Source organism: Papio anubis, chromosome 1 (assembly GCF_008728515.1).
Source record: "Papio anubis isolate 15944 chromosome 1, Panubis1.0, whole genome shotgun sequence".
Lineage (NCBI taxonomy): Eukaryota > Metazoa > Chordata > Mammalia > Primates > Cercopithecidae > Papio > Papio anubis.
Window position 1 is genome coordinate 135119977 of NC_044976.1, and position 15214 is coordinate 135135190.

The 15214-nt window shown below is 47.1% G+C and overlaps 1 protein-coding gene across 2 annotated transcripts in view; it reads left to right on the plus strand.

Moving 5' to 3' along the window:
• Positions 1–5251: 5251 nt before the first annotated feature.
• ITPKB (inositol-trisphosphate 3-kinase B) overlaps positions 5252–15214 on the plus strand; it is a 107873-nt gene continuing 97910 nt past the window's right edge. Inside the window, exons 1-2 of one of the 2 annotated variants that reach the window (XM_021926604.2) lie at positions 5252–5556; positions 6954–9087. In XM_021926604.2, coding sequence (XP_021782296.2) covers positions 7159–9087 — 1929 coding nt within the window. In that variant the 5' untranslated portion in view covers positions 5252–5556; positions 6954–7158. The remainder of the gene's footprint in view (positions 5557–6953; positions 9088–15214) is intronic. The other variant, XM_003893028.5, reaches the window with a different exon arrangement.

Here is a 15214-nt window from a genome sequence, read left to right on the forward strand (position 1 = left end):
TGAGCCTCCTGAGTAGCTGGGAATACAGGCACGTGCCACCATGCCAGCTAATTTTTGTATTTTTTTTGAGACAGAGTCTTGCTCTGTCACCCAGGCTGGAGTGCAGTGGTGTGATCTCGGCTCACTGCAACCTCTGCCTCCCAGGTTCAAATGATTCTCCTGCCTCAGCCTCCTGAGTAGCTGGGACTATAAGCATGCACCACCATGCTTGGCTAATTTTTGTATTTTTAGTGGAGACGGAGTTTCACCATGTTGGCCAGGCTGGTCTCAAACTCCTGACCTCCAGTGATCTGCCTGCCTTGGCCTCCCAAAGTACTGGGATTACAGTTATGAGCCACATTGCCTCCTAAAGTGCTGGGATTACTGGCATCAGCCACCATGCCTGGCCTAATTTTTGTTTTTATTTTGTTGTAGAGATGGGGTTTTACCATGTTGCCTAGGCTGGTCTCAAACTCCTGAGCTCAAGTGATCTGCCCACCTCAGCCTCCCAAAAATGCTGGGATTACAGGTGTGCACCACTATGCCTGGCCTTGAAGAGAAGTTTTAAATTTTGATGTAGTCCAAATAATTTTGGTATCACATCTAAGAAACGGGAAGCCAAGTTCCCAGATATTTTCTCTTATGTTTCTTATAGAAGTTTCTTGGTTTTAGGCTTTATAATTAGGATCTGTGAACCATTTTGAGTAATTTTTGTACAATATTATATAAGATATTCATTGAATTTCCTCTTTTTAGATATGGATGCTGAATTGTTATGGCACTGTTTGTTAAAAGACTTCTCTACTTTTTCTGCACTTGTGTCAAAAATCAATTTTCCATATATATGTGGGTCTATTTCTGGACTATTTTGTCCTATTGATCTATTTTTTGAACTTTATGCTAATGCCACACTATCTTGATCACTGTAACTTTATAATAAGTCTTGACATGAGATAGTGTTAGTCCTTCCACTGCATTATTTTTCAAAGTTGTTTTGGTCGTTCTAGATGTTTTGCATTTCCCTATGAAGTTAAGAAAATAAAAACAAAATAAAATAAACAAAAACAAAAACTTGCTGAAATACTGATTGTGATTGCATTGAATCTACAGATAAATTTGAGGAAGAACTGACATCATAACAATATTGAGTCCTCCAATTCATGAACATGGTATATCTCTTCATTTACTTAGGTCTTTTTTTTCAGTAGTGATTTATAATTTTCTCGCTATGGATCTTCAAACGTTTTGTCATGTTTATCTCTAAGTGTTTCATAGTTTTTGATGTTATTGTAAAGGTATTATTATTATTTAATTTTTTAAAATTTCTGATTATTTCTTGGTAGTATGTAGAAATACAACTGATTTTGGTATATTAATCTTGTATTCTGCAACTTTGCTATTATGGGCTGAATTGTGTTTCCCTCCATATTTATATATTGAAATCCTAATCCGTGATGCCTCAGAATATGACTATTTGGAGGTAGGGTCTTTAAAAAGGTAATTAAGGTTAAATGAGGTCATTAGGATGGGCCATAATCCAATATGACTGGTGTACTTACAGGAAGAGGAGATTAGGACAAAAACCTATACAGAGAGAAGACCATATAAACATATATAGAGAAGATTTATTGGCCAGGTGTGGTGGCTCACACCTGTAATCCCAGCACTTTGGGAGGCCCAGGCAGGCGGATCACAAGGTCAGGAGTTTGAAACCAGCTTGGCCAATATGGTGAAACCCCGTCTCTACTAAAAATACAAAAATTAGCCGGGCGTGGTGGCAGGTGCCTACAGTCCCAGCTATTTGGGAGGCTGAGGCAGGAAAATTGCTTGACCCTGGGAGGCAGAGGTTGCAGTGAACTGAGATTGCGCCACTGCACTCCAGCCTGGGCGAAAGAGTGAGACTCTGTCTCAAAAAAAAAAAAAAAAAAAAGACGACTTATCTACAAGTCAAGGAGAGAGGCCTCAGAAGAAACTGGCCCTGCAACACCTTGATCTACAGACTACTACTATTCTTAATCACCAGAAGTGTGAGAAGATAAATTTCTGTTGTAAACAGAATTTCTGTTGTAAGCCAACCAGTGTGAGGTACTTTATTATGGCAGCCTGGCAAACTAATACATTTACTAAACTTACGTATTAGTTCTAATAGCTGTTTTATAGACCCAGGATTTTCCACATAGACAATTACATAATATAAATAAATAGTTTTACTTCTTCCTTTCCAATTTGATGCCTTTTTATTCCCTTTCCTTGTCTGATTGCACTGTCTGGGACTTCAAGTACAATGGTGAGAGCAGACATGCTAACCTTATTCCTAATTTTGTTTTATTTTATTATTATTTTTTAGATGAAGTCTCACTCTGTTGCCTAGGTTGGAGTGCAGTGGTGCTATCTTGGCTCACTGAAACCTCTGCCTCCCGGGTTCAAGTGATTCTCCTGCCTCAGCCTCCTGAGTAGCTGGGACTACAGGTGCGTGCCACCACGCCTGGTTAATTGTTGTATTTTCAGTAGAGACAGGGTTTCACCATGTTGGCCAGGCTGGTCCTGAACTCCTGATCTCAAGTGATCCACCCGCCTCAGTCTCCCAAAGTGCTGGAATTAGAAGCATGAGCCACCTCGCCTGGCCATTGTTCCTCATTTTAGTGGTAAGTGTTTAGTACTTCATCATTAAGTATGATATTAACTTTAGGTTTTTCGTAGATGCTGTTTATCAAGTTGAGGAAGTTTCCTTGTATTCCTAGTTTCATGGCTTTGATTTTTTTAACTTCAATTTCAAAAGCAAGCAAATGGGTACTCTGAATAGTTAGGCAAACCTTCCCTACACCTATAGAGAACAACTGAAAAGTTAGGCACATCTTCCCTATGGTTATAGATAATAACTATACAATGTGGAGAATTAGTGACAAGCATGGATTCTAGACCCAGATTACACAGGTTCAAATCCTGGTTTTGCCACTTACCGGCAATGGGATTTGGGGACAAACGACTCACTTATTTGCGCTTTCATTTTTTCATCTGTAGAATAAGGATAATAATGATGCCTGCCTAATAGGGTTTTTATCAGGATAAAAATGTATAAATATTTATAATGTGTCTAGAACAGTGTCTCTCAAATAAGTGCTGTGTAAAATATTCTTCTCATGTTCATTCACAATCATGGAAGGCAACTAGATTCTGTGTCAGGATGTAAGCCCACTATGCTAGCTTCCAGACATGCATTTTATTCTGTCTTTTCCCCAACCCCTGCTGCTCTTGGTGGCACAGCTAGAATTTTAGACTGGTAGAATCATCAGCTAGCCCCACCTCAAGCCCAAGGCAGAAATTCCTTCTGCATGTCACACCTGACAGCTGCTGACTGCCTTCTGACCAATAATTCTTCAGGTTGACTGCACATTCAAGAAGTCTGAGTTTCTCAGCTACGGAAGCCTGATGATATCAGGCTGTGAGGTAACAGTGAGGTTTCCCAGGGATTGGAAAGCTAAGTGTCTGTGCTTAATGTATGCATTGCTAGGTCCCTCAGTTGCTTCCACCATGATACCTGACATAGGTATTGGCCTCTACTAGAACAAAGGCCCCTCAGACATAAACTCCAATGATTGGGTCTCCTGAAAACTGGCAACTCGTTTCTTTTGCCCGTAGAGAACCAAATTAGGGTCAAGGAGAGGGCTGGCTTCTCTTTCTTAGGAACTGCTCAGATCCTGAATAACTGCTCAGAGCCCTGAATAACTCTGGGCTTTTTTTTTTTTTTTTTTTTTTTTTTTTTGAGATGGAGTCTCGCTCTGTCGCTTAGGCTGGAGTGCAGTGGTACGGTCTTGGCTCACTGCAACCTCCGCCGCCCAGGTTCAAGCGATTCTCCTGCCTCAGTTGCCCAAGTAGCTGGGATTACAGGAGTGCACCACCACGCCCGACTAATTTTTGTATTTTTAGTGAAGACGGGGTTTCACCATGTTAGTTAGGCTGGTCTCGAACTCCTGACCTTGTGATCCGCCTGCCTCAGCCTCCCAAAGTGCTGGGATTGGGCTTTTTAAAAAAAGTCCCATTGAAGGTAGGAGGGGAATTAGGTTCAATTCTTCCATTTCTAATTTTTAAAAACTAGAAAGTTTTCAACAGTGTGTGATTCTCAGGAATTCTTGGCTAGAAGATCTCTTGATTTCAGATTTAGCATGAACTTTTTCCTGATTGAGCAGCAGGTTACTTTGCTCACTTAACAGTATTGTTACATAAACAAGCAAGAGATCTGTGTGCTACAAGCAAAGTCAAAATTTCCATCTGAATTTCAGCTAATCATGATATAAGGACCAATTCAGGCTTTGGATGTTTCAGTCTCCTGAGCTGTGCAGCTGTGTTTTCCCTCTTTTCACTAAATGCTGTAGTTTAAGATTTAGAGAATTATGTAAAACACACTGGCAGTGCCAGGGCTTAAAAGGGGTAGGATCCCCTGCCCAGTAATGTTTGCTCATGTTCTTTCTCCCTTTTTTGCTGATAGTAAAAAGGTTCTTGAAAATGATCCAGTATACAGGAGACAGTCTACAAGGGTCTACAGGAGCAAGAGGGGTTTCAGACATTAGCCAAGCCTTCTTAGTTCCAGGACTATGCTTTTTCTTAAAATAATTCTGAGAATTAAGTGCAAAAATATGCGAATGTCACATGTACTGTGTGCATTTATAAATAAATGTGATATGTAAAGGTGTATTTATACATCTACCAATTGCACTGCAAAACTATCCCCAGCTCATAGACCAACCAGTCTTCCAAAATACTACTGTGATGCACTTAAAATCTGCAACTCTGCATGAAGGTGACCTCAATGTACCTTCTTTGAATTTGCAGAATTGTGTACAAGAACACTAACCGTTTATATAGGATTGTAGCCTTTTTTAAATGCTAAAAAGGTCCCCATGATTTGCTTTGTTTAAGACATACACTCAAAACTTTATTAAAAACATTTTTCAAAACTAGTTTCATAAAGCTAGACACATCAGCAAGCCTCGATTGAGGGGTGGAAAATGAATTGTGTATCTTTAAACCGCAGAAGTTAAAAGGCTTTTTTTTTTTTTTTTTTTGTTAGCTAACAATGGAAACTTTTTTTTTAAGTGTTTCCCTCCCTCGTCTTGCCAAGCAATAAAAAAAAAAAAAAAAAAAGAAGAAAAGAAAAACTTGTTCCGCTGAGTTCAACCCCAGACAGGCTCACAACTTCCTTCCTGCTTTCCTCCCCCAAGCCTCCGCCTTTCTCCCTCCTCCCTCCTCCACCCCCCCCCACTTTTTTTTTTTTTTTTTTTTTTTTTTTAATCGTACATTGAACAAACACTGAAGTAGCCCGGAGCAGACACTGACAGGGGCAGTATCTCCACGGCCGAAAAGGGTGTGCAGGGCCGGCTTGGCGTCGCAACTGCCGGGATCGCCGGGCCCCTGAACCGAAGAGCTTTCCCTCTGTTTCGCACTCCTCTTTTTTGTCTTCCATAGCTTGTGAGAAAATAATTTCTGAACATTTTTACTTTTAAAACCATCTCGTCCCTACGAGGTCTGCGCCTCTGGGCATGTAGTCTACACAGGACCTGAGAATCTGAGAAATTGCAGGTAAGTTTGGCGGCCTTTTAATGGCTCTCGCCTCTGAACAACCCTCTTTCCCCTCACTTTCCGCTCTGGAGCGAATCTCGGCCTTCCTGGTTCCGAAGTAGGGCAAAGGGGTGGGCTGGGGAGGCAGGGAAGGGGGTTTGATTTTGGAGGGTGACATGGAGTGGTGGTGGGGAGAAAATCGGGAGAGAGGAGGTCCCCGCATTTCTCCTACCCGCCTTCCGGGCCGCTCACTCCGCGCCGCCTCCCCCAGCGCGCTCCAGGAGTCCCCAGGCTGGGGTCTCCGGGCGGCTCTGCTGGCGCCGGACGAGGCTGCCCGGGATGCAGAGAAGCCCTGCGCTCCGCGGCGCTGTCCTGGGGTGTTAGAGCGCCGGCTCCAGGGAGGTTTGCAGAGCCAGAGGCTCTGTGCACCTAGGGCTGCTGCCCGGCTGCAGCCATGCACGCCCCTAAGTTCCTCCGAGTGGGCGCGGGTCCGGGAGCCCGCAGGGGCAGCCGAGTCCTCGGCAACAGGGCGCGCTGAGAGCGGACTCGCTCCGCGCGCGCGCGCGTATACACACACGCGTACACACGCACACACACATACACACACAGTCACACACCCCTCCATAGGGGACGACAGCAGGAGGGCAGCGAGTACTGGTTCCGGTAGAGGGGACGTGTAGAACCTCGGTGCGCCCACACTCACAAAACACTTGTCTAGGGATAGGCGACCAGGCCAGCTCTGAAAAATGCTTCGGCTGCGGCCCTGCCGCGCGCCCAGGCCTTCCTAGGCCGAGGGACACAGCCCCAAGGCCAGGGTCTGGAAGGTAAACGCTGGGCACGCGGGCGCCCTCCTAGATCCGGGCGCTGGCAGCGATTCGGGGGAAGGCAGGTTCCGCTCAGGTTCCCTCCGAGCCGGTCGGTCTCTGATGCCCCGAGAGGGTGGAGCAGGGAGACCCTGAAGCCCAGGGCGAGGGCTGCCGGGTTGCCCTCTATAGCCAATGTTTGCTCAGGCTGGGGAGACCCGGAGACGGTGACTGGGATGTCCTCAGCCCGGGAGAGCTGGGAGTCAGCCGCGCCCCGCGCACAGCATACTTAGGAGCCAAAGAGTTGGACCTCGCTTCTCGCCGGTCCGCGTGGCTCCGGAGACTAATGTTAGGACTAGGATTTGAAGGGACCTCATAAAGCGCATCGCAGTCTGGGGCGGGGTGGGGGGCGGGGAAGCACACCCGTAACCGCGCTGGCGACCGAGGCAGCCGGGGCATTCCCACGCCGAGCCTCGCCGTCCCCATAGGTGAGATGTCCGGTGGCGCCGGGTCCTGTATAGATTGGGTTCCCGGGGCTCCCTCTGGGTTCTGCAGGCGACCCCCAATCCCCCCGCGCCCTCCAGGGTCCTGACTTTTCTCCTTGTATCTCCACAGCCGCACGGTTGTTTATGGAGCTTTGGGCGGGGGCTGAACCCGCAGTCGTGCCCCCAGCCCGCAGCCCAGGTCATGCAGCCCCATCTGCGCGCAGAGCCACGGCTGCCGGGCCTCCGGGGCTGAGCCGGGAGCGCCGGGAGGAGGAGGTGCCGGCGGCGGAGCAGGAGCGGGAGCCGCGGCGGCGGGCAGCGCGGGACCCAGTACTATGGCTGTGTACTGCTATGCGCTCAATAGCCTGGTGATCATGAATAGCGCCAACGAGATGAAGAGCGGCGGCGGCCCCGGGCCCAGTGGCAGCGAGACGCCCCCGCCCCCGGGGAAGGCCGTGCTGAGCCCCGGCAGCGTTTTCAGTCCCGGGAGAGGCGCCTCTTTCCTCTTCCCCCCAGTCCAGTCGCTGTCGCCCGAGGAGCCCCGGAGCCCCGGGGGCTGGCGGAGCGGCCGGCGCAGGCTGAATAGTAGCAGCGGCAGTGGCAGCGGCAGTGGCAGCGGCAGCAGCGTGAGCAGCCCAAGTTGGGCTGGTCGCCTGCGAGGGGACGGGCAGCAGGTGGTGGCCGCCGGTACCCTCTCCCCGCCGGGGCCGGAGGAGGCCAAGAGGAAGCTGCGGATCCTGCAGCGCGAGTTGCAGAACGTGCAGGTGAACCAGAAAGTGGGCATGTTTGAGGCGCACATCCAGGCACAGAGCTCCGCCATTCAAGCGCCCCGCAGCCCGCGTTTGGGCAGAGCTCGCTCGCCCTCCCCATGCCCTCTCCGCAGCAGCAGCCAGCCCCCTGGAAGGGTCCTGGTTCAGGGCGCCCGGATCGAGGAACGGAGGACAAAGTCCTGGGGGGAGCAATGTCCAGAGACTTCAGGAGCCGACTCCAGGAGGAAAGGAGGGCCCGGCCTATGCACCTCGCAGGTGAAGGAAGGAATGCCACCGCTTCCTGGCCGGGGTGCCCCTACAGGATCAGAGGCCTGGGGTCCTTTTGTAAGGATGGAGAAGGGTATCTCTGCCAGTCCCCGCTGTGACTCACCCACAGCTATGGAAATTGACAAAAGGGTCTCTCCTCCCCCGGGAACCCGCAGCTGCCTAGCTCCCTCATTGGGGCTGGTCGGAGCTAGCTTAACGATGGCCACAGAAGTGGCAGCGAAAGCTACACCTACTGGGCCACACCGTCCACAGGATCTTGCCCTCACTGAGCCGTCTGGTAGAGCCCGTGAGCTTGAGGACCCGCAGCCCCGAGAGGCCCTGGTAGAGAGGCAGGGGCAGTTTCTGGGCAGTGAGACAAGCCCAGCCCCAGAAAGGGGCGGGCCCCGCGCTGGAGAACCCCCTGGGAACATGGGGAAAGGAAATCTGCCCTGTGGCATGCCGGGCTCTGGGGCGCCTGAAGTGGGCGAAAGGCCAGAGGAGACGACTGTGAGCGTGCAAAGCGCAGAGTCCTCTGATGCCCTGAGCTGGTCCAGGCTGCCCAGAGCCCTGGCCTCCGTAGGCCCTGAGGAGGCCCGAAGTGGGGCCCCTGTGGGCAGGGGGCGTTGGCAGCTCTCCGACAGAGTGGAGGGAGGGTCCCCAACGCTGGGCTTGCTTGGGGGCAGCCCCTCAGCACAGCCGGGGACCCCGGATGTGGAGGCGGGAATTCCTTCTGGCAGAATGCTGGAGCCTTTGCCCTGTTGGGACACTGCGAAAGATCTGAAAGAACCTCAGTGCCCTCCTGGGGACAGGGTGGGTGTGCAGCCTGGGAGCTCCAGGGTTTGGCAGGGCACCATGGAGGAAGTCGGTTTGGCTTGGACGTGTGGCACAGGGGTGCAATCAGAGGGGACTTGGGAAAGCCAGCGGCAGGACAGAGATGCCCACCCAAGTCCGGAGCTGCTACCCCAAGATCAGGACAAGCCTTTCCTGAGAGAGGCCTGCAGCCCCAGCAACATACCTGCCGTCATCATTACAGACATGGGCACCCAGGAGGACGGGGCCTTGGAGGAGACGCAGGGAAGCCCTCGGGGTAACCTGCCCCTGAGGAAGCTGTCCTCTTCCTCGGCCTCCTCCACGGGCTTCTCCTCATCCTATGAAGACTCAGAGGAGGACATCTCCAGTGACCCTGAGCGCACCCTGGACCCCAACTCAGCCTTCCTGCATACCCTGGACCAGCAGAAACCTAGAGTGGTAAGTCTTGCTCTGAGATTTGCCCAGAACTCATGCTGATTTCAGCAGACTTTTGATACCCTATGCATCCCTTTTTCTTACTTTCTACAGAGTCATGAAAACTCAAACCAGGGCCCTGGGACAGTCACAGTGAATAATTCTGTCCAGGTGTGTTTGCTGAGGTGGAAGCAGAGGCACTGACCATGCATTTTAGCTTGGACAGTGAATCTGAGTCATTTCTACTATTTCCATGCACATCTTAAATAACAAGTTTTAAAAGTATTTCGTGTAGGTCACCATGCTTCTTGGGAAAATAATATTCATAAGTGTCACCAAAAACTTCTGTACTAATCCCCAAAGATAGTGAAGGGAGCTACTGAGTGTAGTTTTTGTCTGATCAGGTGAAACACTTAACTCTGTGTTTCATTTAGGCCAAAGAAAATTGACAAGGATGTCATCAAATTAAGTTAGCCTCTACTAATAAACCAGGAAAATGAGTGATGTGAGTCTATGACAGGACCCTGAAACCTGTAGATGTGGTCAACTGGGTGAGGAATCACTGAGCCTCAGTAAGTTAAGCCAGGCCATTGCAATATTTGTGTGGTTAGCATAACCAAGGTGCAGTTTGATGTATGAGTTAAATGAAAATGATACTTAGAGCTAAGCAGATGGTTTCTTCAGTATCATAGGCACCTGGGTGGTATCTCCAGAGTAGGTACCTCCTAATGTATGTACATGTCAGTTGGTACAAGTTGACATTTCAGGTATGTTTTCACATGCCTCTGGTTTGGGTCATCACACTGACATCTTGTTCTGGTTATGGCATTAGACAGGAGTTTATTTCTCTTACATGGTTAATCGAATGTGTAGGCTGTTTTTACTCTTACGAGGATCACAGTATCTTACAGAAGACATAGGAGTTAAAGCTAGCACTTCTGAAAAGGTCTGGACTTTCTATTAGCTTTTCCAGAGAGCATGGGGAATTTCCTAGCTCAGCGTGCCAGGGGTGGTTGTGCTACACTGGGGGAGTCTGCATTTTATTATAATAGGTAGCCTTCCGATTTCATCTTGAATATCAAATACTCTTCACTGTACCTCAATAACTTTCTCCACCATGACTGGGAGCTTTATGTTTCTACTCTGCATTCTTCACTAAGGTATTTTGGACCACAAAACATACTCCTCTCTAATTCCGTATTCACAAATCACAGTCTGGATTTTTGAAGACCAGGCATTCCTTCTCATGAAACTCTGCTTTCTGCTGATGATCTGGAGGCAAATGTGTATGCAAAATCGCCCCAATCAGCCTGGCATTTTGTGGCTAGGACAGGGCCCCTGGGCATTATGCACCTGCTGTCAGGCATAGGCACACCACCTTTAGAAGGGGAAACGGTCCACCTGGAACGGGATAGTGGTCAAGGGCAGGTGGGAATTACTTCTTTCTGAAGGCATGGCCCAGATTTATCTGTCTTTCTGTCTAGCAGTTAGAGGCCTACTGAATAAGAGATGGTCCCCCGTCCCACCTCTCCCAGTTGCTTTTGAATTCCTGAAGCATAACTAGAACAGCCAAAGTCACTTTAACTTGTTCCCTGACTGTCCATTCACCCTTTCTAGTGGTATATTAGCAACTTCTATTGGCTGGTTGTCAAAACAGTTTGTGTCCTGATGTTTGAAAAGGGCTCTTGTCTAGAAGAGAATTAACCGGGAGATCAATAACGACAGGTGACTTCTTTTTTCATTTGCTAGAAGGATGCCATTTGAGAAACCAGAGGGTTAAGTGGTGTTTTTAAGTTAGTGAACATATCCAGAGGTAGAAATGAGGCCAGCTTGTTGTCCAGTCTACCTCCCACCTTTAAACAGGTTTTCATATACCTGCAGAGCAGAGCCAGGGAAAAATCTCCTGCTGGCTTTGCTCTCTAAATCACATGAGACTGGTGGGAAGTGGGGTGTGTGTGTGTGTGTGTGTGTGTGTGTGTGTGTGTGTGTGTGTAGGGGGGTAAGGGTGGGTAACCAACTGGAAATTATGGGATCCTAGGGACTTTTGAGCTTTGGTTGAGTGCTTGCATGATAAGCAAAGTTTTCTTCTTGTACAGATTGTTACGCTGGAGCCTTATCTGTGACACCCGAACATCAGCTCATAGGGTCAAAAATCACTTGATTACCTGCGATTGATATTTTGTCTACATAAGCCCAGACATCTTGATGGAGTGAGCCTTTTGGCTGGGTCTTTCTGTTTGATAGATAAAAGCCCCACCAGCTCTGTCTGAGGTTCTACCAAACTGATGCAGCATTCTCTTTTCTGGACTTTGCTGTGTCTGTATAGCTACTGCACTACGCTACAGCTGCACACTCTCATGCTTGCTCACACTTGCTTACACTCACCCTCACACACGCTCACACTCACCCTCCTGTGCTCACACAGGCTCCCACTTGCTCACCCCACTCACACAGGTCTGAAATGGTATGTTCAGCGTTCCAGTCACGTAACCAACCCCTGGCCCTCAGACCCACACTAGACACAGATTTTTTCTATGCTGCCCTACCTTCCCACAGAGTTAAACCTCTCAGGCCTCCTGTGGCGCTTTCTTCATCCTTGCTGAGGAATACGAGTGTGTATGATTTGGTGTGCAGGCAGGGGGTGACAGTATATCTGCTTAGTAGGGATCAGACACTTGCAATTTGCTCAGAAGTAGTTGCATTACACACCCAGTGGGCAATGCCTGAAATTCAGGCACATTCATGCTTACTGTTCTCTGAGATCTGAACAAAATCAAATTGCACTGAGCAAGGATAGTGCTCTCTCTTTTGTTCTTTCTGACAGCTAAAAATTAACCAGCACTTGTCTACTTCCTTATATAATTCCGTTTAAGAGAATCTGGACCATTGAGACACTAGGTTTAAAATGTTGTATTAAGATATAAAAGTACCTTACTTTAAAAATAGATTTTTATTGATTTATTTCAAAATTGTTCTATCAATTATATGTACAAAAAACAAAAGAAGGCAGGGCACGGTGGCTCATGCCTGTAATCCCAGTACTTTGGGAGGCCAAGGTGGGTGGATCACTTGAGGTCAGGAGTTCGAGACCAGCCTGGCCAACATGGTGAAACCCCGTCTCTACTAAAAATACAAAAATTAGCTGGCGTGGTGTTGGGTGCCTGTAATCCCAGCTACTTAGGAGTGGGAGGCAGGAGAATCGCTTGAACCCTGGAGGTGGAGGCTGCAGTGAGCCAAGATTGCACCACTGCTCTACAGCCTGGGCGACAGAGTGAGACTCCGTTTCAAAAGAAAACAAAAAACAAAAGCCAAAAACAAAAAACACTGGCCTAGTTACTTGGGGGATGTATAAAGAAGTGTAGTACGAAACCCTTGGCTTCATGGTGCTTACTGTTTTTTAAGGGCCATTGGAATTTTGTTTCTTTAGCCTTTTTTTTTTTTTTTTTTTTGGTGTTGACTAGTTTTGTTGTCTTTTTTTTTCTGAGTGAAAAACTAACTCATACACATAATGAAAAATCCAAACAGTTTAACATGGTTTTATGTGGTTTTGAAAAGTGTGTAAAAATTTTAGTTCGGGGTAAACCAAACTAAAATGTAAAAGCTTTAGAGGGGCACTTTAAAAACTGCATCTGTTGGTGAATACTTTTAAGTGGAAAATTCTTTTCCAGATGAGAATGTTGAAAGCTCAGATTCGTGGGGTTATGAGCTCAAGTTGCACATGCTGTTTGCTGAAGATGGGGTACCCTTCTTCTCTCTCAGGTACATGGAGAGGATCTTTCTGGCAAGGCCTCAGCAGCTTTGAGATCTGGGAGGACCCCGAGTCATTTATGTTTGCTTTGGGGTATGACTCTGATCTGTTTGGGGATGAGGAAACAAAACACTCAGAAAGTCAAAGGGAACCAAGGACACACTCATGGGCTCTGCTTCTCTAGCTTAGTTTTCTTCTCTGAAAATGTGGGTATTGCATGGTATCGATCTCATGGGGTCATCCAGTTCTGTCTGTGACTATGTAATTGAAGACATCTGATTTAAAACCTAGTGTTTGTGTTAGGGTATCGGGAAATGTGACAAGACTTGTTAGGTGTGGATTTCCGGCACTGAGGCCAAAACTGGGCACCTTCACTTTTGTGCTTTTGCTTGAGACCGATTGATTGATCTGTCTATCCTCTGTCTTTTTGCCAAAAGAATGGCTCTTTGTAATTTCACATTGAAAAAGTGTCATCAAAATAAATCATCAGTACAATACCTAAGATTGTCATTAATAATTAGACTGGTGGTAGAGACTGCTGGTAGGATGCCAGAACATTAACCTGAACAGTAAAAAATTCATTCTGTTGGCGGGGCACGGTGTCGCAGGCCTGTAATCCCAGCACTTTGGGAGGCGGAGGCGGGCGGATCACGAAGTCAGGAGATCCAGACCATCCTGGCCAACATAGTGAAACCCCGTCTCTACTAAAAATACAAAAAAAAAAAAAAAAGAAAGAAAAAGAAAAATTAGCCAGGCGTGGTGGCAGGCACCTGTAGTCCCAGCTACTCGGGAGGCTGAGGCAGGAGAGTGACATGAACCCGGGAGGCAGAGCTTGCAGTGAGCCGAGATCGCGCCCCTGCACTCCAGCCTGGGAGACTGAGCGAGACTCCGTCTCAAAAAAAAAAAAAAAAAAAAAAAAAAAGATTCATTCTGTTTAAAAACAAAAAGCAGGGCTTTGTCCCCCCTCAGATACTGAAGTCTAGAAACAGAGGCCTTGCCCACACAGAGCCAAAACATCACTTCAAAGACCTTGTCTTATCAAAGATAAAAGTATTCAGCCAGCTTAAAACCTTTTCAAGTAAAGGTGAGGTATACAGAAAAAGAAAGATGGATTCTAAGCATTGCAATTTATCATGCAAATGCTTAGACTTTGCAAAACATACAGCTCAAGACTTACCCGCTTTTAGGTACTACAAGAAAACATTAAAGCTGTCAGTTGGTGTTTTTAGAGAAATATATTTCAGGTGTTACATAAGTCATTTTCAGAATTTTTGTTTTTAAGTGCTGAATTGCTGTGGAGTCACTTTTCTGATTTTGTTGGCACATACCTGTTAAATGCAGTTCCAGATTAGATTAGTACTGGCTAGTTTATTTATATTCCTAGGAGCATTGATAACATTGTTTAGGCTTATTTTATTTTGTCAGATTTCAATTTAGTTATCTAAAGGTAGAATTTTAAGGTATTTAATGGAAAGAATTTTGTATCTTGGTGAAAAAAACTACAGACTTTGGATAATCAGGAGGTGATTCAGAATTAACTGGAACTCTTCTAAAGCGTGTTGTGATCACAGCATCAGTGTAGAGGGTTCTGTGGATTTTGGTGGGAGAGGAGACCTTGGGATCATAGGTTTATGCACATGGTATTCAACTCCATGACAAGAAGGCCTTGCTGTGATTTTTCTTTTCCTCACTGGGTAGAATTGGCATTGTGAAAGATGTATTTTTCAGCCATCAGGGGAGCTCATTGTTAACAAAAATCACACCAAACCCGACTATGAACTCTTCGGTAATTTGAAAAGTGGAGTGGCAGCTGCCTGTTTGGGGTTTTGTATGACCAATTCTAAGATGGTTGCCCTTCCTGTGTTAACTTACCAAACCAAGTGACGATGGTGCTACAGGCAATCCCAAACAACATGGAGCAGAAACAATCAGCATCTCCTTCAGACCCATGGGTCTGATCCATCTGACTGTGGAGGGCCACCTGGGTGATCTGGAAGAATCTGCTGACCTGGTCCCTTGACCTTCTAGTCAAATTTGACTTGCTGAAGTTCTGTCAGACAGCTCTTCATTTTCTCACTGGGCCCCCTTCATTCACCCCAACTTTGTAGTGAAGACAGCAGCCCCGATCCATTTTTCCAGGAGTAAACTATTATCTTAAATACAGTTCAAGTCTCCTTGGTTGAAAGACACCATAAATATATATGATCTCATTAGGAAGTTAGGCCTCTGTGCTTGCTATTAAAAAATAACAAAAACTAGGCAGGGTGTGGTGGCTCATGCCTGTGATCCCAGCACTTTGGGAGGCTGAGGTGGATGGATCACCTGAGGTCAGGAGTTCAAAATCAGCCTGGCCAACATGGTGAAACCCATCTACTAAAAATACTAAATCTATTAAAATACAAA